This window comes from Mustelus asterias, unplaced genomic scaffold (assembly GCF_964213995.1).
Source record: "Mustelus asterias unplaced genomic scaffold, sMusAst1.hap1.1 HAP1_SCAFFOLD_1449, whole genome shotgun sequence".
Classification (NCBI taxonomy): Eukaryota; Metazoa; Chordata; class Chondrichthyes; order Carcharhiniformes; family Triakidae; genus Mustelus; species Mustelus asterias.
In genome coordinates this window covers 199-25,612 of record NW_027591394.1, presented here as the reverse complement: position 1 = coordinate 25,612, position 25,414 = coordinate 199, and the positions used below count along the sequence as shown (strand labels likewise).

At 45.4% G+C, this 25,414-nt stretch overlaps 2 protein-coding genes and 1 pseudogene across 2 annotated transcripts; all 3 read right to left on the bottom strand.

Annotated features, from left to right (window-relative positions):
- Positions 1 to 4,724: 4,724 nt before the first annotated feature.
- LOC144488303 (ferritin, heavy subunit-like) lies at positions 4,725 to 8,340 on the bottom strand. The gene is made up of 4 exons (XM_078206348.1): positions 8,239 to 8,340; positions 6,860 to 7,006; positions 6,431 to 6,556; positions 4,725 to 4,880 (listed from the first exon to the last, which is right to left on the bottom strand). Exons 1-4 carry the CDS (start codon positions 8,338 to 8,340, stop codon positions 4,725 to 4,727), a joined length of 531 nt encoding a protein of 176 aa, XP_078062474.1.
- Positions 8,341 to 14,966: 6,626 nt separating this feature from the next.
- Positions 14,967 to 17,848, bottom strand: LOC144488305 (ferritin, higher subunit-like; annotated as a pseudogene).
- Positions 17,849 to 22,710: 4,862 nt separating this feature from the next.
- LOC144488301 (ferritin, middle subunit-like) lies at positions 22,711 to 23,996 on the bottom strand (the record flags this gene model as incomplete). The annotated part of the gene is made up of 3 exons (XM_078206346.1): positions 22,711 to 22,910; positions 23,452 to 23,577; positions 23,850 to 23,996. Coding segments are annotated over 3 exons (429 nt in total), but the record flags the coding sequence as incomplete, so codon positions are not given.
- Positions 23,997 to 25,414: the final 1,418 nt, after the last annotated feature.

Genomic DNA, 25,414 nt, shown 5'->3' with positions numbered 1-25,414 from the left:
TGTAGGAAGTCCCGCAATAATCACTCACATCCACGTAGCACTTGGATTATCGTGGAATAGTCCGAGGTGCTTCGTACACGAAATATGCGTTAATCTAGTTTCAATAATCCAAACTGCTCCTCAGGCGAGATCAAAACAAGACTTTACACCAAGCCACGCAAGGGCAATTTACCGAGGGTTTAGACATAGAGTCCCTACAGTGCAGAAGGAGGCCATTCAGCCCATCGATCACAATCCCACCCAAGCCCTTTTCCCGTAATCTCACATATTTACCCCGCTAATCCCCCTGACACTAGGGTCAATCAACCTAACCCGCGCATCTTTGGACTGAGAGAGGAAACCGGAGCACCTGGAGGAAACCCACAGGGAGAACGTGCAAACTCCACACAGACAAGGCTGGAATTGAACCCAGATTCCGGGCGCTGTGAGGCAGCAGTGCTAACCAATGTGCCACAACCAGACAAAGAGGTTTGATTTGATTTATTGTAGTCACGTGTATTGGGATACAGTGAAAAGTATTGTTTCTTGCGCGTTATACTGACAAAGCATACCGTTCATAGAGTACATAGGGGAGAAGGAAAGGAGAGGGTGCAGAGTGTAGTGTTGCAGTCACGGATAGGGTGAAGAGAAAGATCAGCTTTATGCAAGATAAGAAGAGGGGAAGATTGCCAGAGAGGTTTGAAGAGGGAATTGCTTGAGGACTTGACCATCCAAGGCTCGGTTACCAATGTAGGAAAGATAAAAGTTTAGGTGTGAGCCAACACGCCAGATTTGGGGGAAGGCAGAGGGTTCGGAGGGGAGGAGATCGGTCAGGAGAGGAGATTGGCCATTCAAAAATGGCATGAGGATTCGAAAATGGAGACTGGCGCCTCTGTGTGTTGACAGACATGGGGATGATGGGTAAATGGCTGTACATTGCCAGCTCCCACTAACAGGAATGCGATAACCAACAGATCATCTGTTTGTTTTTTTGTGTGAGGCTGATTGAGGGATAAAGATTGACCAGGAGAGTGGGCAGAATTGCCCCCTCCCCCCACCCGCCCTCCTTTGAAACAGTGCTGTGGGATCTTTTACACCCACCTGCAAAGGCAGATGGGACCTCCCCAGTCCAAAGACGTGCAGGTTAGGTGGATTGGCTATGCTAAAATGCCCCTTAGTGTCAGGGGGACTAGCTAAGGTAAATGCATGGGGTTACGGGGATAAGGTCTGGGTGGGATTGTGGTCGGTGCAGACTCAATGGGCCAAATGGCCTCCTTCTGCACTGCAGGGATTCTGGGGCTCTACGAAAGATGGCACCTCAACGCCGCAAAACTGGACCTTGTGTAGAGATCTTGCACAAGATACCGGATGGGAGCCCACATTGCGACGACTCGCTGGGAGAAAGCCAGACTTACGCCAACACCGAGCCCTGACCTGGGTCCACCGGCCTTGGCCTGGTTACCCCAACCTTCATGTCAAAGTTCAATGACTCCTTTTACGTAATCCAGCAGATGTTATCAACACACTGTTTATTGATACTGAGTAATGTGAACAGGGGTGTCGAGAGCAAGTTAAATGGCGGTTGTTAGCACGGTGACTCCTTCTGAAGATGTGAAGAGTGGGCGTGTGCCGGAGATCTAAAATCGTACATGACCAATCATCCAGCCACCTCACCCCTCCTTCCACAGATCAATCCATCAGGTCAAACAGAGGTTTCCAAAGATCACGTTCTCTCAGACAGGCACCCTTTGCCTATAATTGTATCATGTACAGGATTCTAAAACAGAGACAAGATAAGTGCGCTTTTGAAGAAAACCAACTAGAAAAGAGGTTGTTCGCAGCACAGGACAAGGCCATTCAGCCCATCGGGTCTGTGCCAACTTTTGAGCTACCTGGTTCATCCTCCCACCCGGCTCTTATCATAGACTCCTACAGTGCAGAAGGAGGCCATTTGGCCCACCGAGTCTGCACTGACCACAATCCCACCCAGGCCCCATACATTTACCCTAGCTAGTCCCCCTGACACAAAGAAGCAATTTGGCATGGCCAATCCACCTAACCTGCACATCTTTGGACTGTGGGAGGAAACCAGAGCACCCGGAGGAAACCCACACAGAGAATGTGCAAACTCCACACAGACAGTGACCCAAGTCAGGAATCGAACCTGGGTCCCTGGCGCTGTGAAGCAGCAGTGCTAACTACTGTGCTGCCCTGCTAATCCTGCATTTTAAACAAAATTCTCAAGTTTTATCCCCCCTTCAGCTGAGATATTAGAGCATTCAATCGTAAAGGTTAGCAGCAGCAGTAGGCCATTCGGCCCCTAGAGCCTTCTCTGCCATTCAATAGGATCATGGCTGATCTGATCAGAGGTGGCCTTGACTCCACCTGTCCCCCTTAATCCTGGACTCCCTTGTCAATCACATATCTAACTGAGCCTTGAATATATTCAATGACCCATCCTCCACTTCTCTGTGGAAGAGAATTCCAAATACTAAACAACCCTCAGAAAAACATTCCTCCTCTTTATAGTCTTAAAGAGACCCTTTAGCTTTAAACTCTGCCCCTTAGTTCCAGACTCCCCCATGAGGAAACATTGTCTCAGTATCCACACCAAACCATAGGACCTTATATTTAAATAAGATCACCTCGCCTTCTAAAACTACAATGAGTGTAGGCCCAACCTTTCCTCAAGACAAACCCCCTTTAATCACAGGAGTTCAGCCCAGTGAACCTTCTCTGAACTGCTTCCAATGCAACTATGCCATTCCTTCAGTGAGACCAAAAATGTACAGGCACTCCTGATGTGGTCTTAGCAATGTCCTGTACAGTCATAGCAAGACTTCCCTACTTTTATACAAGCATATACAAAACAGGAGCAGAAATAAGCCATTCGGCCCCTCAAGCTTGCTCAACCATTCAATATCATGGCTTTGCCATCTGTGTGTTGAGTTCTATATTCCCAATAATGTGATTCACTTGCTTAAGAATCTACCTCCGCCTTAAAAATATTCAGTGACCCCCACCTCCACTCTGAGGCAAAGAATCCCTACATTGCAGAGGGCTATTTGGCCCAATTAGTCTGCACCGACTCGCCAAAAGAACATCGTACCCAGGCCCAGCCCTCTACCCTACCAATGTAACCTTGCACGGTTTAGTGTGGCCAATCCATCTAATCTACACATCTAAGACAATTTAGCATGGCCAACTCCCCTAACCTGCACATCTTTGGCGTGTAGGAGGAAACCTGGGCAAACCTACACAGGCATGGGGAGAAGGTGCATGTCACCCGAGACTGGAATTGCACCTGGGTCCCTGGTGCTGTGAGGCAACATAGAGTTCCTGTGTCATTATGATCTGTGTTTTTTGATTGAAATTATCCAGTGGAACTGCTTTGCAGAGGGATGATCTGTGTGTCTCTTGTACCTTGACACTAGGGCTCAGGGCCTTTCTGCAGTTTCAATGTCATGGGCTGGGAGATTTGCAAAGACTGTTCTTTTACACTATTGTCTCGATAGCAAATCAACACTAATTCTGTATTGTCGAATTGAGATATCTGCAATGAACAGCAACATGGATTTAAAGTATTATACAATAAAGAGAATCTATTTAGATTTCTCCAGTCACAAACAGTGGGTGGAATTTTCCCATCCTGCCTACCACAGGAATCGTAGCAGGTGGGACATGGACCCTGCAAAGGTCGGTTGACTTCAGGTGGGATTTTCCAGTCTTGGGGTGAGCACAGCCAGAAAATACTACCCAATGGTCCCAAAAGCAGGTTGACTATAGGTATACCCGAGTGACTCACCTCCCGACTCCCCAGAGTCCTTCCACCATTAACAAGACACGAGTATAATGTGTAATGAGGTAAGGCTCAACCGCCAGTCAGTGAACTAACAGCAGTCAAGGTTTGTGGTGCCCACTCCAGGTTTGGCCAATGCTTGTGGTGCCATAATGGTACTGTCACTGGACTTGTAATCCAGAGTACCAGGATATTGTTCTGGGGGACCCGTGTTCAAATCCCACCACAGCGGAATTGGAATTAATCTACTGATGACCATTGTCAGAAAAGCCCATCTGGTTCACTAACATCCCTTTAGGGAAGGAAATATGCTGTCCTTACCTGGTCTGGCCTACATGTGACTCCAGAGCCACAGCAATGTGGTTGACTCAACTGCCCTCCTGGGGATGGGCAATAAATGCTGGCCAGCCAGAAACACCAGCATCTCAAATGAATAAAAAGTTCCCAGATAGAAAGATGACAAGACAAAGATGGGAACTTACAGAACTAGAGCAGATGAGTGGTTCTAAATCTTCCATTCCCCTAATCAAAAAACTCAATGCTAAATGACAATATACGAGTCTGGGGTGGGAAAAGAACTTGCATTCTTAGAAGACTACACAGAAGATTAGTGGAGAAGTCTTCCACACTCCTTCCTCACTAAATTGCCACTGGAGGCCAGAATAGCATCCCTTAACCCATTACTTGATAGTTCTTAATGACTTGAGCTCCTGGAACAGAATTCTCCATCATGCAACACCCTCCCCCGATGTGAAGGAGGGTCCTGGGAAATATCACAGTCCAATCAATATTGTGACTGGTAAGCTACCATTAGCTCAAGGGTGTAAATTACAGCAAGTATCTGAATGATGGGCAGTAGGCAGCAAGATCAGTAACAGATATTTATTTCAATTCCTCACTCATTTTTCCCCTTCCCGGGGAAAGAAATAGCATCCCAGATGTCACATTAAGTGCTCTCCTCCAGTGAGAGCTTGTCAAACAGGTACTCTCCCATCCCATTCTCAGGGGCTCCCAGACGCTTCAAGTTGGTGATGTGGTCGCCAAGTTGCTTGATGGTCTTGACCTGCTCATCCAGACAGTGAGTCTCCAGAAAGTCACACAGCTGGAAGAGGAAGAAAGGGAGTGTCAAAAATAAGATTAGTGATGCGCGATTAAATCACTCGGGAGGCTAGATTGTACCCGGGAAATAAAGGCTTTTATTACTGACAAGAATGGAGCACACTATATACAATACAATCCCAGACTAAAGGGTCACCAGGCAGTGCAGTGACCTTTATACTTCCCCTGGTAGGCGGAGCCAACTGGAGTGTACCACAGAACAATAACAGGTAGAACAGCCCAACCCTAACACCAACAGTAACTACAGTAACATATCTACAAACACCCATAGTGCTGACCATCCATGGCTCAGCACTCAGTGGTAACCAACTATGGTTCACCACAATTAGTCTACAGCCAATTCTCTCCATGCTCCTCCTTTGTGTAGGGAGATGGAAAGAGGTTGGTACATAACCAATATAATCTTACTGATACCTCAATAGTCTGTTTGGGATACTCTGCAGGGGGCAGGAAAGGGGATGTGCCCAGCAAGCTCCCACTGCCAGACTATGTGATAAATGACAGACAATTGTTGATCAAGGGTTAGATATTGGCCAGGACAACATTCAATAACAGACTCATCTTTCACACTGTGGTGAACCATTGTTGGTTCCCACCAGGTAGTGCTGAGCCATGGTCTGGCCAGTACTATGAGTCTGTATATATGTTACTGTTGGGGTTAGGGTTGGGCTGTTCCACCTGTTTATAGTCCTTATGGTACACCCTAGTCAGCTCCGCCTCCTGGGAGAGGTATAAAGGTCACTGCTCTGCCTGGTGACCCTTTAGTCTGGGATCGTATACTGTATATAGTAGCTCTGTTATTGTTGGCAATAAAAGCCTTTATTTCCCGAGTACATCATGCCTCCCGTGTGTTATATCGCGCATCACACACCCACCTGGGGGGGGGGGGGGGGGGGGGAGGATGGGGCAGACCATGGAAGAGTCTGTTGAATTCAGGTGAGATTTTATTTATCTGTCACAATTAAGACTTACATTAACACTGCAATGAAGTGAGTGAAATTCCCCGAGTCACCACATTCCAGCACCTGTTTGGGTCAATGCACATCTTTCTGACTGTGGGAGGAAACCCACTCAGACATGGGGAGAATGTGCAAACACCACAAAGTGACCCAAGGCTGGATTCAAACCTGGGTCCCTAGCACTGAGATGCAGCAGTGCTAACTGCTGTACAGTTTCAAAACTAACAAGGCTGTAAAATTTGGCCCAGGGCCTCAGTTTAATATTTACTCTGAAGTCCGACAGCAGATAGTAGGCTTTTAAATTCAAATTATAATCCAGAACATTCCAATAGTGTCTGTGCTATCAATAGGGTCACTATTAAAATTGACATGCAGGTTCCTATTTTTGCAGATGTTAGCCAGTTGCAGGGTAAATTGCAATGCCGCTCATGTCACATCCATGCCCACACTGGGATGTGGGGATTCAGGACAATGCAGTGTTTGGTCTAACCGGTCACATTGTATTGTTTGATTGTCTTTGAACTGATATCACAAAGCCTACCGGAGATCAGAGTTACGATGAAGTGAAGCTTACATGAGGGTCAGTCTGGGTGGCGGCGAGTTGGTGTAGATCCAGGAGACTCTGGTTCACATTCTTCTCCAGATCCAGGGCAACTTGCATTGCCTGTAGACTGTTGCCCCACTCATCCCTCTCTGGCTTCTACAATGGAGAAAGACAGGCCAGTTATTTCAGCTTGTCCATTTGGACCGAGAGAAGGAAGGAGTTTAGGATCAGGTCAACAATTTCCTAGTTTTGTGCAGGGCTACAGGACACAATTGAAACACCCATGTGTACAAGGAGTCATCTCCAGCTCTCCTTGCAAAGCAAGGTCAAATTGGTGGTCATCATTTGATGGGATTTGAAGTCAAGCAATAGAAACACTTCAAACCCCCTTGTTGAAATTCTGGCAATGTAACAAATTGAAGCCACATTAAAGCAGCCAGTTTCCCCCCCAATTCCCACCTTCACATCCTGGAGGAGGATGCGGCCTCCACGTTTATTCTGGAATTTAATCAGCTTCTCCGCATGTTCCCGCTTCTCCTGGGACTGATGTTTGAAGAAGTGGGAGAAATTGTCGAGGGCGACATCATCCCGGTCAAAGAAAGACGTCTGAAAGAGAACAATCCCAATTCCATTAAACACAACACGGTCAATTCTAATCTCTTCCATCTTTTTAGTCAATGAAGTCACATTAAAATTGCCTCCCTTTGGAATATTGAAGAGTCTACAGCCTGCATATTTAGTTTCCAATTGTGAAGCTTAGCCAGATAAAGGGAAATAAAGGATAATCCAACAGCAGCACAAGTTCAGTGAACTGAGTGAAGATTCCCATTTCCAGTCGGAAAACGAGATGGTGTTTCCCAATGCACAGAGCATTGAGACAGTAACTAGCACACAACTGACTAGAAAAATCTAAAAGGAAGAGGATGAATTGGCAATATTACACACCTGAAAGTGGGAATTATATTAGGACAAGGTGACAATTAATTGCTGTCATTTCTTTCCAAGAACCAATTTCCATTAGAGTATCTTTAAATGTAGCAACACATTGATGTTCTAAAGTAGTTACAGGTCTGTAACCCCAGAGAACACATGCATTGAAAACATCTGGAAGGGTAAAAAACTGAATTTAATTAAATACAACTGGTCTAATCAGGAAAGTGACTCCCTTGTCCAGTCTACAGGTGACTGACCAGCTCTCCAGGTTATTTAGGAAGTTTACTCAGTTGTGGCAATTGATGTGATGGGCACTAAAAGTCAGTCACATACTGGGAATAAATATTCAAAGATTAATGTTGTACAGGAACTAACATTTGGAACTTGCTAATGTGTGTAGATGTACTACCAGTCCATGTGCAAAGGGTGGAATGGTGGCTAGGAACAACATTAAGTTAAAATACTGCAGATGCTGGAATCTGAAACAAAAACAGGAAGTGCTGGAAAATCTCAGCAGGTCTGACAGCATCTGTGGAGGAAGAAAAGAGTCAACATTCAGTCTGGATGACCCTTGCTGAGATTTCCCAGCATTTTCTCTGTGCAGAGTCTGTAAGCTGTTTATATGCAAAGTGTTAAGCAGATCCCAGAATACATCTACACTATATCCAATACCAAATCCCAGGCCTAGAGTCCAAGGTAGAAGGACCCAATAACTCCAGGAACACTGTATAATTGAGCACAACATTGGACATCAACAGGTCTCACTCCAACAGTAAAATTACCACCAAAATTGGGTTAAACTGATATTTAGTTATAACAGTAATAAAACTTAATAAAACAGGCAAGTTAGGTTGAAATGGGGAAAGGATTCGATTTACCAGAATAGATTTTGAGACAAGACTCACCAAAGAAAGATAGAGATAGGAGGCAGTGAGCTCCAGGTTAATCTGCTTGTTGACACCAGCTTCACAATCCTGGTGATAGTTTTGGGAAATCTGGGAGTCCATTTTGTGACTGTGAGCTTCTGTTCCCAAATTGAAGACAAACACCAACAAAACCGAAAAACTCCCACCCAAAGGACTTGGATTTATACTCCAGGACCACAGAGTAATTGTATCAAACAGGAAATGACATCACCAACGATGGCCAAACACTCTTGTTAACCAATCAGGCAACTGCCTTGTCCAATTGGATTCCAATCAGCACAGGAAGGGGATTGGGGACCCAGGAACCAATCAGAATGTCCAAGGACAGGCTCCATTGATTGGTAATACTGTTGGATCTTTAATCCTCTTCACAAGTACAAACTCTGAAAATGTCTGTACCTCAAAACAGCACTAAAATGTACCACAAGACCTGATTTGGACACTGAGCAGTGGTAATGAAGACAAGCTTGATGCAGACCACCCCCAGAGTTGCACTAGTTGGTTCCTCTGAGGGACTCTTTATTTCTAACTTTTGGAGGCCTATTCAAAAGAGAGACGTCTTTTGCAGATACCATTTTCTTATTAGTTTGCAGCAACTGAAATAATGTGATGTGGGCCAGTACGGGGATCTGATGAAGGTTTACAAATGATGAATTTGTGGATCTATTCAGTACCTCCTGTGATCACATTGAGGAGACTCTGAGTTGCAGGAAGCCCAGTGTGAAAAGTAATGCTGTATTGCGCTGCGGAGTGTCTCAGAGGCCGAGTAGGCCTCAGGCCTCCAGGTCTAATATCCTCCAGAATCAGTTGCTGGAAGCTAATCGTGTGCCCACCATCTCTATATTCAGGGTTTTATTGTTCCAATGGACAACGTGCTACTCACAAGATCATTTCTGAGGAGATATCTTCTGCTCCTGTTCAGATAGAATTTCATTGAGTGTACAGCACAGGAGCTGGTCACTCAGCCCAGTTATGACCACATGATGTCCTCCCACCCGACAATTCATTATGTTAACCAAAATGGTTAAATGTATATTTCGCAACATACATTAACAATTTGGAGGAAGGAACTGAAGGCACTGTTGCTAAGTTTGCAGATGATACAAAGATATGTAGAGGGACAGGTAGTATTGAGGAAGCAGGGGGGGCTGCAGAAGGACTTGGACAGGTTAGGAGAGTGGGCAAAGAAGTGGCAGATGGAATACAATGTGGAAAAATGTGAGGTTATACACTTTGGAAGGAGGAATGGAGACATAAACTATTTTCGAAATGGGAAAATGTTTAGGAAATCAGAAACACAAAGGGACTTGGGAGTCATTGTTCAAGATTCTCTGAAGGTTAACGTGCAGGTTCAGTCGGCAGTTAGGAGGCCAAATGCAAAGTTAGCATTCATGTCGAGAGGGCTAGAATACAAGAGCAGAGGCTGTATAAGGCTCTGGTCAGACCCCATTTGGAATATTGTGAGCAGTTTTGGGTCCCAAATCTAAGGAAGGATGTGCTGGCCTTGGAAAGGATCCAGGGGAAGTTCACAAGAATGATCCCTGGAATGAAGAGCTTGTCATATGAGGAACGGTTGAGGACTCTGGGTCTGTACTCGTTGGAGTTTAGAAGAATGAGGGGGGGTCTTATTGAAACTTACAGGATACTGCGTGGCCTGGATAGAGTGGACGTGGAGAGGATGTTTCCACTAGTAGGAAAAACTAGAACCAGAGGGCACAACCTCTGGCTAAAGGGACGATCCTTTAAAACAGAGATGAAGAGGAATTTCTTCAGCCAGAGAGTGGTGAATCTGCGGAACTCTTTGCCGCAGAAGACTGTGGAGGCCAGGTCATTGAGTGTCTTTAAGACAGAAGTAGATAGGTTCTTGATGAATAAGGGGATCAGGGGTTATGGGGAAAAGGCAGGAGAATGAGGATGAGAAAAAAAAGCAGCCATGATTGAATGACAGAGCAGACTCGATGGGCCGAGTGGCCTAATTCTGCTCCTATGTCTTATGGAGTATCCTCCAGAACGGATTGGTGGCCTGAGGTGGAGTGTGGGAGTTCACCCCGGGAGTGTGGGCAGAGTACAAGAATGAAGCAGCTGCTAAGCTAGTGAATAAACTGCTCTTGGTTCCAAGACCTTGTTTTCAGTGTTTCGGGAACTCAACCCGTTTACAATCGCCCCGTCCAATATGTGAAACATTAATTTCTTATAACCAGGCAGTGGCCTTGTGGTATTATCGCCAGACTATTAATCCAGAAACTCAGCTAATGTTCTGGGGGACCCGGGTTTGAATCCCGCCACGGCAGATGGTGGAATTTGAATTCAACAAAATAAAAATCTGGAATTAATAATCTACTGATGACCATGAAACCATTGTTGGAAAAACCCATCTGGTTCACTAATGTCCTGTAGGGAAGGAAATCTGCCGTCCTTACCCGGTCAGGCCTACGTGTGACTTCAGAGCCACAGCAATGTGGTTGACTCTCAACTGCCCTCCAAGGGCAACTAGGGATGGGCAATAAATGCTGATCCAGCCGGCGACGCCCATGTCCCACAAATGAATAAAGAAATACCCTCAGGCATAGTGGCAGCTGTGTACCATCTACAAGATACACTGCAGTAACTCGCTAAGGCTCCTTCGACAGCACCTTCCAAACACATGGCCGCCACTATCTAGGAGCACAAGGACAGGAGATGCTTAAGAACAACAAAGCCTGCAAGCTCCTGTTCAAGCCTCTCAGCATCATGATTTGGAACTCTATCATCACTCAGTCAGAATCCTGGAACTCCCACTCTAACAGCACGAGGGTTGTTCCTGCACCTGATGGAGTGCAGGGGTTCAAGAAGAACTGCCACCACCATCCCCCAACCCAATCTTCTCAAGTGTAATTGGGGTTGGACAATAAATGTGGCGCAGACATTGACACTTACATCCCATGATCCAATATGTAAAACGCATGCTGTGCATCATCACACAATACGAACCTATCCCTCTGTCTGGTACTTTAGTGAATGATGAAGGAGTTCCGAAAAAATGGATTAACTTGAGAGAAAACAACACGCCAAGTGGCTTCAGGTTCCACTCCCTTCACCAAGGCCGCAGGGTGGACCATCTACAGGATGCACTGCAGCATCTCAGCCAAGGCCTCTCCGACAGCCCCTTCCTCACCCACCACCTCCACCACCTAGAAGGACAAAGGAAGCAGATGCAATGGGAATAAGAACATAAGAACATAAGAAATAGGAGCAGGAGTAGGCCATCTAGCCCCTCGAGCCTGCCCCGCCATTCAATAAGATCATGGCTGATCTGACGTGGATCAGTACCACTTACCCGCCTGATCCCCATAACCCTTAATTCCCTTACCGATCAGGAATCCATCCATCCGCGCTTTAAACATATTCAGCGAGGTAGCCTCCACCACCTCAGTGGGCAGAGAATTCCAGAGATTCACCACCCTCTGGGAGAAGAAGTTCCTCCTCAACTTTGTCTTAAACCGACCCCCCTTTATTTTGAGGCTGTGTCCTCTAGTTTTAACTTCCTTACTAAGTGGAAAGAATCTCTCCGCCTCCACCCTATCCAGCCCCCGCATTATCTTATAAGTCTCCATAAGATCCCCCCTCATCCTTCTAAACTCCAACGAGTACAAACCCAATCTCCTCAGCCTCTCCTCATAATCCAAACCCCTCATCTCCGGTATCAACCTGGTGAACCTTCTCTGCACTCCCTCCAATGCCAATATATCCTTCCTCATATAAGGGGACCAATACTGCACACAGTATTCCAGCTGCGGCCTCACCAATGCCCTGTACAGGTGCATCAAGACATCCCTGCTTTTATATTCTATCCCCCTCGCGATATAGGCCAACATCCCATTTGCCTTCTTGATCACCTGTTGTACCTGCAGACTGGGCTTTTGCGTCTCATGCACAAGGACCCCCAGGTCCCTTTGCACGGTAGCATGTTTTAATTTGTTTCCATTGAGATAGTGATCCCATTTGTTATTATTTCCTCCAAAGTGTATAACCTCGCATTTATCAACGTTATACTCCATTTGCCATATCCTCGCCCACTCACTCAGCCTGTCCAAATCTCTCTGCAGATCTTCTCCGTCCTCCACACGATTCACTTTTCCACTTATCTTTGTGTCGTCTGCAAACTTCGTTACCCTACACTCCGTCCCCTCCTCCAGATCATCTATATAAATGGTAAATAGTTGCGGCCCGAGTACCGATCCCTGCGGCACGCCACTAGTTACCTTCCTCCAACCGGAAAAACACCCATTTATTCCGACTCTTTGCTTCCTGTCGGATAGCCAGTCCCCAATCCACTTTAACACACTACCCCCAACTCCGTGTGCCCTAATCTTCTTCAGCAGCCTTTTATGGGGCACCTTATCAAACGCCTTTTGGAAATCCAAAAACACCGCATCCACCGGTTCTCCTCCATCAACCGCCCTAGTCACATCTTCATAAAAATCCAACATGTTCGTCAAGCACGACTTTCCCCTCATGAATCCATGCTGCGTCTGATTGATCGAACCATTTCTATCCAGATGCCCTGCTATCTCCTCTTTAATAATGGATTCCAGCATTTTCCCTACTACAGACGTTAAGCTGACCGGCCTATAGTTACCCGCCTTTTGTCTCCTTCCTTTTTTAAACAGCGGCGTAACATTAGCCGTTTTCCAATCAACCGGCACTACCCCAGAATGCAACGAGTTTTGATAAATAATCACTAACGCATCTACTATTACCTCTGACATTTCTTTCAATACCCTGGGATGCATTCCATCCGGACCCGGGGACTTGTCCACCTTCAGTCTCATTAGTCTACCCAGCACTGCCTCTCTGGTAACATTAATTGTATTAAGTATTTCTCCTGCTGCCAACCCTCTATCGTTAATATTTGGCAAACTATTTGTGTCCTCCACCGTGAAGACCGACACAAAAAACTTATTTAAAGACTCAGCCATATCCTCATTTCCCACTATTAACTCCCCCCTCTCGTCCTCCAAGGGTCCAACATTCACTCTAGCCACTCTATTCCTTTTTATATATTTATAAAAACTTTTACTATCATTTTTTATATTAGTTGCTAGCCTAGCTTCATAGTCTATCCTTCCTTTCTTTATCGCTTTCTTAGTCTCTCTTTGTTGTTTCTTAAATTTTTCCCAATCACTTGTTTCTCCACTATTTTTGGCCACTCTGTACGCAGCTGTTTTTATTTTAATACTCTCCTTTATTTCCTTCGTTTTTTGCTGGAATATATTGCTGAGAACTGAAAAGGATCTCCTTAAAAATCCTCCACTGTTCCTCAGCTATCCTACCTGCCAGCCTGCTCTCCCAGTCTACCTTAGCCAATTCATCCCTCATCCTATCATATTTCCCTCTGTTCAAACAGAGGACACTGGTTTGGGACCAAACTTTCTCCTCTTCCATCTGAATCAGAAATTCGACCATATTGTGGTCACTAGACCACCTCCAGGTTTCCCCTCAGAGTCACGCACCATCCTGACTTGACAAATTGCCTTCATCATCACTGGGCCAAAATGCTGGAACTCTCTGTCTAACGGCGCTGAGGGAACACATTCACCACCCGGGCTACAGCGCTTCAAGGTGACAGTTGAACGCACTAACCTCTCAAAGACAATAACTGCTGACTTTGCCATCGAGTCTCACATCCCCTGCAGAAATGTTTCAGGCACTAATATTGCAGTGTTATTTCCCATCCACCATTTTCCTGTCCCCTTTGACAGCGGGTGACATTGGAAGAAAATGTGAATCCAGCGCAGTATCAATTAAGAGGAAAGCGTTTGGCGCTCAGTTCCCAGAATGTTGCTGTTGTTGAATCTTGGGCACAAGCAGGGAATCCAGGGATTAAGACAGTTGATAGCGGAGGACAAGTGGGTGGTGTAATGTTCCTGTCAGGCATGGAGAACAGTCAAACATTAGGCTCAGGGACAGGGATGGACATTGGAGAGCTTAATTTAATTAAACTTCTGAAAAACCATTGAAAAAAAGAGTATTTAAAGCAGAATTTTTAAAAAGTCCTTGTTCAACCATTGCCACCCTCCCCCAGCCTCAAATCCTACCCTCAGACTGCATAGCCTGCCTTGGAATTCCTGTTGGGATGATATGAGCTGATGGATCGGAGGGAGAGTCGAGTAGGAGATCCAGTCTAATCATCACCGAGGGGTATTGACAGGGTGGATGTCAATTCCTCTCAGAATCAGAGGACCAAGTGTCACTGTTTAAATAGAGGGCCACTCATTTAAGATGGACACAATATCTACACCTCCCCACCCCCTTGAGGGTCAGAAGTTTCTGGATCTCTTCCTCCACAAAAAGTGGAATTTTTCCGTATGTGAAAGGCAGAGCTAGATTGATTCTTGATTAACAATTGGGTAAAAAGGAATGTTGGACTGAGGTTCCAATCAGATCAGTTATGATCTTATTGAATGTTGGAGCAGGCTCGAGCCGCCTACTCAATATGTAATTTGATAAGCCAGTTAGCAAATCAGTCCATAATTACACTACTGTGGACACTTGTCCAAATCAAATGCTAAATAAAGGACAATAGACAAGATCAGTGAAAGATTTTTATTTTAAGATAATTTAATTTGTGACAAGTTCTTTCTTGGAGAAAGCCAAGTGGTCCAGGTGTAATTGGAAACACATCTCACAGCAGCAAAGCCATCTCCAATCCAATACTAGATGTCACATTAAGTGCTCTCCTCCAGAGAGAGCTTGTCAAACAGGTACTCTCCCATCCCATTCTCAGGGGCTCCCAGACGCTTCAAGTTGGTGATGTGGTCGCCAAGTTGCTTGATGGTCTTGACCTGCTCATCCAGCCAGTGAGTCTCCGAAAGTCACACAGCTGGAAGGGGAAGAGAGAGAGAGATGGTCAAATAACATGAAGACAAGTTCCTCTACAGCAAATTCTCTTCATGCTCCTGCTTGCATTGAGAGATTGCAATGATTTGGCCTCATTCTGCCCCACTCCCAATACATCTTGCTGAAATTTCACTGATGCATTTGCTGTACGACCCACAGCACCTTGCATCCAATCAAATCCTTTCAGAAGTGTAGCCACTGTTATGTAGGAAATGGAACAGCAGATGCACAGCAAGATCCCACTCCCACAGACAACAATGTGAGAAATGCCAGGAGTGTTATCAGTAGAACCACTGCTAGTCTCAGGTTGTTACTTTATCCAATTACAGTTGGCAATGTTGCTCATGTCACATCCATGCCCACACTGGGATATGGGGATTGAGGACAATGCGGTGTTGGGTCTAACTGGTCACATTGGGAGATCAGCTCAAAGACAATCAAACAATACAAAGTCTACCAGAGATCAGAGTGACGATGAAGTGAAGCTTACATGAGGGTCAGTCTGGGTGGTGGCGAGTTGGTGTAGATCCAGGAGACTCTGGTTCACATTCTTCTCCAGATCCAGGGCAACTTGCATTGCCTGTAGACTGTTGCCCCACTCATCCCTCTCTGGCTTCTACAATGGAGAAAGACAGGCCAGTTATTTCAGGGAGCTTCCAGCTTGTACCAGAAGGAAGGAGTACAATTGTGCAGGGCGACAGGACTAGTGTACAAGGTGTTTTAGCTCAGCCCCCACAAAAAAATTGAGACATCATTTAGTTCTGTCTCAATTGAGCCAGAAATCAAGACACCGAAAGCTAAACAAAAACTATTCTCTGGCAATGTAACAAATTGAAGCCACATCATTAAAGCAGCCATTTTCCCCAATTCCCACCTTCACATCCTGAAGGAGGATGCGGCCTCCACGTTTATTCTCGAATTTAATCAGCTTCTCCGCATGTTCCCACTTCTCCTGGGACTGATGTTTGAAGAAGTGGGAGAAATTGTCGAGGGCGACATCATCCCGGTCAAAGAAAGACGTCTGAAAGAGAACAATCCCAATTCCATTAAACACAACACGGAGGCCAATTCTAAAATCAATATGAAGTCACATTAAGGGCAGCACAGTGGTTAGCACTGCTGCCTCATAGCGCTAGGGATCCAGGTTCAATTGCTGGCTTGTGAAGGTTGCACATTCTTCCCATGTCTGTCTGGGTTTCCTCTGGGTGCTCCAGTTTCTTCCCACAGTCTAAAAATGTGCAGGTTAGGTGGATTGGCCATTAGTATCAGGGGGACTAGCTGGAGTAGATGCATGGGATTATGGGGATAGGAGTTGAATGGGATTGTGGTCAGTGCAGAGTCAGCGGGCTGAATCAAGTCCTTCTGTACTGTAGGATTCTATGATTCTAAATTACTCCCCTATGGAATACTGAAGAGTCTATGACTCCCACATCTTTGGTTCTCAATTGTGAAGCTTAGCCAGATAAAAAGGAAAATGAAGGATTATCCAACACCAACACAAGTTCAGTGAACTGAGTGAGTGAAGGTTCCCATTTCCAGTCAGATTGTGTTTCCCAATGCATCAGAGAATTGAGTCAGTAACTAGCACACAACTGACCACTAGAAAAAGAATCTAAAGGAAGAGGATGAATATTACACACAAAGTGGGAATTGTATTAATAAATTGTCATCATTTCTTTCCTACAACCAATTTCCATTAGAGTATCTTTAAATATAACAAGATATTGATGTACTCAGGAAGTTACAGGTCTGTAACGCCAGAGAACACCATCTGGAAGTAAAAAAAGTGGCCACAAAAACGGACAAAAATCATCAAACACCCAACTGTTTAATCAGGAAAGTAACTCCTTTATCCAGTCCAGCTCTCCTGGTTATTTCACAAGTTTACTCAGCGGTGGAAATTGATGCAATGGACAGTAAAAGTCAGTCACATACTGAGAATAAATATTCAAAGGCTAATTTTGTACAAGAGTTATAATTTGAAACATGCTGTAGTGTAGGTGTACTAGTAACACTCATCCCATGTGTTCAACTCGAGGGGTTCGAATGATGCAAGGAACAGCATGCCTATTCTGTAAGCTACTTGGGAACAGAGGTTCACACTACTCTCAAAGCTAGGGACCTGGGTTCAATTCCCACCATGGGTCACTGTCCGCACAGTCTCATTGTGGGTTTCCTCCCACAGTCCAAGAGATGTGCTGGGTGGGTGCATTGACCATGCTAAATTCTCCCTCAGTGTACCCAAACAGGCGCTGGAGTGTGGCAACTAGGGGGATTCCATTGCAATGTTAAGGTAAACCTACTTGTGACACAAATAAATAAACTTTATAAGTTATTAAGTGTTAAGCAGTTACCAGAATACATCTACACTATATGCATGGGATTTGGTATTGGACAGAGTCCAAGGTAGAAGGAGCCATTAACTCTCAGAACCCTGAGCACACACCGATCCTGGACATCACCAGATCTCACTCTCATAAGATAACCCCAAAATTAGGGTAAACAGATATTTCATTTGGACAGTAACAAAACTTAATAAAACAGGCAAGTTAGGTTGAAATGGGGAAAGGATTTGATTTACCAGAATAGATTTTGAGACAAGACTCACCAAAGAAAGATAGAGATAGGAGGCAGTGAGCTCCAGGTTAATCTGCTTGTTGACACCAGCTTCACAATCCTGGTGATAGTTTTGGGAAATCCAGGAGTCCATTTTGTGACTGTGAGCTTCTGTTCCCAAATTGAGGACAAACACCAACAACACCTAAAAGCTGCCAGCCAATGGACTTGGATTTATACCCCAGGACCACAGAGTAATTGTATCAAACAGGAAATGACATCACCAATGATGGCCAAACACTCTTGTTAACCAATCAGGCAGCTGCCTTGTCCAATTGGATTCCAATCAGCACAGGAAGGGGATTGGGGACCCAGGAACCAATCAGAATGTAAATGGAAAGGCTCCATTGATTCCTCTTTTAGGGCAAACCAAATAAACCAACTCAAATTAGCTCAGGGACTAAGTAAAAGGGGCTGCTCCCCAAAAGGAGGGGAAACAGCCCGAACAGAACAGAAATACAAAGGAAACGTAAAACATCAAATCATAATGTGATTATCGGGGTCTATAATGCACCCCAGCCCCTGCGGTGCCCAACGGGCGAAGGCTCCATTGATTGGCAACTCAATTCCGATGTAATACTGTTGGATCTTTAACCCTCTTCACAAGTGCATTATAGACCCCGATAATCACATTATGGTTTGATGTTTTAAGTTTCCTTTGTACTTCTGTTCTGTTTGGGCTGTTCCCCCTCCTTTTGGGGAGCTGCCCCTTTTACTTTGTCTCTGAGTTCATTTGAGTTGGTTTATTTGGTTTGCCCGAAAAGAGGCACAAGTACAAACTCTGAAAATGTCTGTACCTAAAAATAGCACTAAAATGTACCACAAGATGTTATTCTGATATTTGAGTGGTGGTAATGAAGACAAGCTTGATGCAGACCACCCCCAGAGTTACACTAGTTGGTTCCACTGAGGGAATCTTTATTTCTAACTTTTGGAGGGCAGTGTTGGATACCTATTACAAAATAGAGACGTCTTTTGCAGAAACCATTTTCTTATTAGTTTGCAGCAACTGAAATAATGTGATGTGGGCCAGTACGGGGATCTGGTGATAGGTTGACAAATGATGAATTTGTGGATCCATTCTGTACCTCCTGCGATCACATTGAGGAGACCCTGAGTTGCAGGAAGCCCAGTGTGAAAAGTAATGCTGTATTGTGCTGTGGAGCGTCTCAGAGGCCGAGTAGGCCTCAGGCCTCCAGGTCTAATATCCTCCAGAATCAGTTGCTGGAAGCTAATTGTGTGCCCACCATCTCTATATTCAGTGTTTTATTGTTCCAATGGACAACCAGCTACTCAAGATCATTTCTGAGGAGATGTTTTCTGCTCCTGTTCAGATAGAATTACATTGAGTGTGCAGCACAGGAGCTGGCCATTCAGCCCAGTTATGACCACACAGTGTCCTCCCACCCGACAATTGATTCTGTAAACCAAACTGGAGCAGCCTCCAGAATGGATTGGTGGCCTGTGTGAAACTGGAGAATTGAAGATTCCCACTCAGTGAAAGGGTGTGGTCAAAGACTTGACATATAGATTGGTAAAAGTGAGCTACTTTTGTTCAAAAGTTGCTTCAAATGCCAGGTTGCAGTTTCACCCCATGTTTGAGTACTGGGATAGGAATGTCTTACTGCAATTGTACAGGGCTTTGGTGAGGTCACACCTGGAGTATTGTGAGCAGTTTTGATGTCCTTATCTGAGGAAGGATGTCCTTGCAGTAGAGGGAGTGCAGCGAAATTTTACCAGGGGCTGATTCCTTGGATGGTAGGTCTGTATTATGAGCCATGATGTGGAGATGCCATCGTTGGACTGGGGTGGGCACAGTAAGAAGTCTCACAACACCAGGTTAAAGTCCAGAAGGGTTATTTGGAATCACGAGCTTTTGGAGCACTGTTCGTTCACCAGGTATCTTTGTCTATATATGCCGTGTTTGTGAACCCACCTCTCCACTCACCTGATGAAGGAGCAGCGCTCCAAAAGATTGTGATTCCAAATAACCTGTTGGACGTTAACCTGGTGTTGTGAGACTTCTTAATGTATTATGAGGAGAGACTAATTTGGCTAGGATTGTATTCATTGGAGTTTAGAAGAGTGAGAGGGGATCTCATAGAAACGTATAAAATTCTAACAGGGTTAGACAGGGTAGATTCAGAAAGAATGTTCCTGATGGTGGGGAGAGTCCAGAACTAGGGGGTCATAGTTTGAGGATAAAGGGGGAAACCTTTTAGGACTGAGGTGAGGAGAAATTTCTTCACCCAGAGGGTGGTGAATGTGTGGAATTCACTACCACAGAAAGTAGTTGAGGCCAAAACGTTGTCTGATTTCAAGAAGAAATTAGATATAGCTCTTGGGGCTAAAGGTATTTAGGGATTTGGGGGAAAAGGGGGGGGGGGATCAGGATGTTGAATTCAATGATCAGCCATGATCAAAATGATTGGTGGAGCAGGCTCGAAGGGCCGAATGGCCTCCTCCTGCTTCTAGTTTCTATGTTTATTGGATTGATGTTACACCAGAGCCAGAACAAGACCAGCCACATAAATACTGTGGCAACAGGAGAAGATCAGAGGCTGGGACTTCTGTGGAATGTAACTCACCTCCTGATTCCCCAAAGCCTGTCCGCCATCTACAAGGCACAAGTCAGGATTGTGGTGGAATACCCTTCACTCGCCTGGATAAGCGCAGCAGTCAAGAAATTTGACACCATCCAGGACAGAGAACTAAGAACAGTACAGCACAGGAACAGGCCCTTCAGCCCACCAAGCCTGTGCTGATCACATTGTCCTATCTACACCAACCGCTTTTATCAGCACTGTCGACCGAGTGGTCAGGTGACAACACGACGACAAGAGACGTCACATTTCGGGAGTATGGGAGTTCCAAATAACTGGATTAACTTGGAGACCAAACAACACGCCAAATGGCTTCAGGTTCCACTCCCTTCACCAAGGCTGCAGGGTGGACCATCTACAGGATGCACTGCAGCATCTCACCCAAGGCTTCTCCGACAGCCCTTTCCTCACCCACGATCTCCAACACCTAGAAGGACAAAGGAAGCAGATACAATGGGAATGTCCCCACCTCCAGGTTTCCCCTCAGAGTCAAGCACCATCCTGACTTGACACAAATTGCCGTTCCTTCATCATCATTGGGTCAAAATGCTGGAACTCGCTGAGGGAACACATTCACCACCCGGGCTACAGCACTTCAAGGTGATTGTTGAACGCACTAACTTCTCAAAGACAATAACTGCTGACTTTGCCATTGAGTCTCACATCCCCTGCAGAAATGTTTCACCCACTAATATTGCAGTGTTATTTCCCATCCACCATTTTCCTGTCCCCTTTGACAACGGGTGATATTGGAAGAAAATGTGAATCCAGCACGGTATCGATTAAAAGGAAAACGTTTGGAGCTCAGTTCCCAAAACGTTGCTGAATCTTGGGCTGATTTTCCCATCAGTCCTGAGGTGGATTGCCTGGAGGTTGTTGGGAAAAATAGCCAGGAGCCGCATCAGAATGGCTGACCAATGCATTCCTGCCACAAGAGGAGAGATTCCCAGAAGGAAAAGAAACACTTCAATGGGGAAAATAAGATTTTTGATTTGATATGTGAAAAGTATTGTTTCTTGCACACTGTACAGGCAAAACATACTGTTCACAGAGTACATAGGAGAAGGAAGGGAGAGGGTGCAGAATGTAGTGTTACAGTTATAGCTAGGATTCCGAGCAAGATCAACTTAGTGCGAGGGAAGTCCATTCAAAAGGCTGATGGCAGCAGGGAAGAAGCTGTTCTCGAGTCGGTTGGTACGTGACCTCAGACTTTTGTATCTTTTTCCCAACGGAAGGAGGTGGAAGAGAGAATGTTTGGGCTGTGTGGGGTCCTTAATTATGCTGGCTGCTTTGCTGAAGCAGCAGGAAGTATAGACAAAGCCAATGGATGGGAAGCATTTTGCATGATGGATTGGGCTACATTCACGACCTTTTGTAGTTCCTTGTGGTCTTGGGCAGAGCAGGAGCCATACCAAGGATACTGGCCCCAACTGGTATCTCCTTCTAGATTCCCAATGTGGATTGGGATATGGATTCTGTTGCTGATGGAATGGGTGCAGCCAACCAAGTTGAATGCTTTGGGTTCCCAATTTGAATATTTAAAGTCCCAACAGGGAACACGCAGATGCGATGGGGAACTGGTTATGGGTCTATTCTTGGCAGGTTGATGCCCCTCCCATTTGATAGCAGTACAAACATGGAATCCAAGGATTGAGACAAGCTATCAGGTCAGGACAAGGTGTTGTAATGTTGGTTTCCCTCCTTGAAAGATATTCCTGTAAAGCATTCAAACAAGGCTGGGGAGCTTGAGTTAATCATGCCTTCAAAAGACCAGTGGGTGGGACAGGGGAGGAAGAAAAAGTACTTAATGTTAAAGAAAGACTTGTTTAACTTCTGCCCCCCTTCCTCAAATTGGAATTCTTGTTGGATGGTATGAGTTTATGGATATGAGGTGGAGTCTAGTGGGAGATCCAGTCTGATCACCACCAAGGGGCATTGACTGGTGGATGTGGAAGAAAAAAAGGTCACTTTAAAAAAAACTAAGGGAACAGAAGGAGAATTCAGGTCCAATCAGAGCTTTGGAATATTTTTAAGGCGGAGGTACATGGATTCTGGAATAATCTGTGGTGGGAGAGGCCTGAACAGTTCAGGAGTAGGAAGGAATGTTGGACTCAGCTCACTCAGATTAGCTATGATCCTATTGAATGGTGGCGCAGGCATGTGGGGCCTACATCAATTTGAAAAACCAATTCTTTCTCATTGTGTAACTAAGCTACTGTGAGCACTAAGCTGTCAATGAAAAGGTGCTGAATGAAGGGCAGGAGACAAGATCTGTGAAAGATTTTTTATTTCTTTCATCTGACAATTCAATTCTTCCTGGAGAAAGCCAAGTGGTCCAGGTGGAATTGGAAACATCTCAGCAGCAAAGCCATCTCCAATCCAATACTAGATGTCACATTAAGTGCTCTCCTCCAGTGAGAGCTTGTCAAACAGGTACTCCCCCATCCCATTCTCAGGGGCTCCCAGATGCTTCAAGTTGGTGATGTGGTCGCCAAGTTGCTTGATGGTCTTGACCTGCTCATCCAGACAGTGAGTCTCCAGAAAGTCACACAGCTGGAAGAGGAAGAAAGAGAGATGGTCAAAAATGAGAAAGTCAGTTCCTCTTCGCACTCCTGCTTTGTGCAGGTAGATTGAAAGGAGTTGGCCTCATGCCCCACAACCAATCTCCTCTTGCTGAAACTTCACCAATAGGAAGCAAGTTTGGGATATTCCACAGGTCAGGGAAAGTGCTAAAGACAAGCATTTGCGGAATGGCCCCCCAGGCACCTTACATCCAATCAAGTACTTGAAGGGTAGTCACTGTTGTGATGTAGGAAATGGAACAGCAGATGCACAGCAAGATCCCACTCCCACAGACAACAATGTGAGAAATGCCAGGAGTGTTATCAGTAGAACCACTGCTAGTCTCAGGTTGTTACTTTATCCAATTACAGTTGGCAATGTTGCTCATGTCACATCCATGCCCACACTGGGATATGGGGATTGAGGACAATGTGGTGTTGGGTCTAACTGGTCACATTGGGAGATCAGCTCAAAGACAATCAAACAATACAAAGTCTACCAGAGATCAGAGTGACGATGAAGAGAAGCTTACATGAGGGTCAGTCTGGGTGGTGGCGAGTTGGTGTAGATCCAGGAGACTCTGGTTCACATTCTTCTCCAGATCCAGGGCAACTTGCATTGCCTGTAGACTGTTGCCCCACTCATCCCTCTCTGGCTTCTACAATGGAAGAAGACAGGCCAGTTATTTCAGGGAGCTTCCAGCTTGTCCATTTGTACAGAGAGAAGGAAGGAGTACAATTGTGCAGGGCTACAGGACTAGTGTACAAAGTGTTGAACTCAGCCCCCACAGGAAAATGGAGACATCATTCAGTTGTCTCAATTGAGCCAGTAGAGAGATCCAGACACCTGAAGCTAAACAAAGAAACTATTCTCTGGCAATGTAACAAATTGAAGCCACATCATTGAAGCAGCCATTTCCTCAATTCCCACCTTCACATCCTGGAGGATGATGTGGCCTCCACGTTTATTCTGGAATTTAATCAGCTTCTCCACATGTTCCCACTTCTCCTGGGACTGATGTTTGAAGAAGTGGGAGAAATTGTCAAGGGCGACATCATCCCGGTCAAAGAAAGACGTCTGAAAGAGAACAATCCCAATTCCATTAAACACAACACGGAGGCTAATTCTAATCAATATGAAGTCACAGTAAGGGTGGCATAGTGGCAAGCACTCGGACACAGGTGATGTGCATTATCATACACGAGGCTTGATGCTCAGGAAATAAAGGCTGTTATTTGCTGTAACAAAGCAGCTAACAATTATATACACGATCCCAGACTGAGGGGTCCCAGCCAGAGCAGGGACCTTTATACCTCTCCCAGGAGGCAGAGCCCGACTGGGATGTACCACAACACTACAATACAAAGGTGTAACAACCCCACCCTAACCCCAACAGCAACAAGTAGCACAACCCATCCCTAACCCAACAGCAACATATGTACATACTTGTAGTACTGGCCAGACCCTGGCTCAGTACTATCCAGTGGGAACCAACGATGGTTCACCACAACAGGTTCGATTCCCAGCCTTGGATCAGAGTCTGAGGAGTTTGCACATTTTCCATGTTGTGTGGGTTTCCTCTGGGTGCTCTGGCTTCCTCGCACAGTCCAAAGGTGGGCAGGTTAGGTGGATTGGCTATGCCAAATTGCCCATCAGTGTCAGGGGAGGGGGGAGAATTGTGGTCAGTGCCAAGTTGATGGGCCAAATGGCTTCTGTCTGTACTGTAGGATTCTATTTTGCTGCCCTTTGGCTCCCACATTTGGTTTCCAATTGTGAAGCTTAGCCAGATAAAGGGGAAATAAAGGATTATCTAGTACCACAAGGTCAGTGACCCAAGTCTCATTTCGAGAGAAAACAAGATAGTTTTCCCCCCAATGCACAGAGCATTGAGACTGTAACTAGCACACAACTGACCAAGAAAAATCAGATGGATTGGCAATATTACACACAAAGTGGGAATTATATTAGGACCAGTGACAATTAATAAAATTGCTGCCATTTCTTTCCAATAAACAATTTCTATTAGAGCATCTTTAAATATAACACATTGATTGATGTAATGGACAGCAAAAGTCAGAATAAATATTCAAAGATTGTACAATCGTTAACATTTGAAAACTGCTAGTTTATAGATGTATCACCAACAACCATCCCATGTGTTCAATTCAAGAGAGGTTGGAATGATGTGAGGAATAGCATGTCTACTCCAACCTATTTGGGGGAAAAATAGAGGTTAACACTGCTGCTTCACAGCACCAGGGTTCAATTCCCAGCTTGGGTCACTGTCTGTGCATTCGCCCCATGTCTGACTGGGTTTCCTCCAGGTGCTCCAGTTTCCTGCCACAGTCCAAAAAACGTGCTGGTTAGGTGCATTGGCCGTGCTAAATTCTCCCAAAGTGTACAGGCACCAGAGTGTGGCAACTAGGGGAATGTCACAGCAACTTCATTGCAGTGTTAATGGAAGCCAACTTGTGATAGAAATAAACTTTACACAT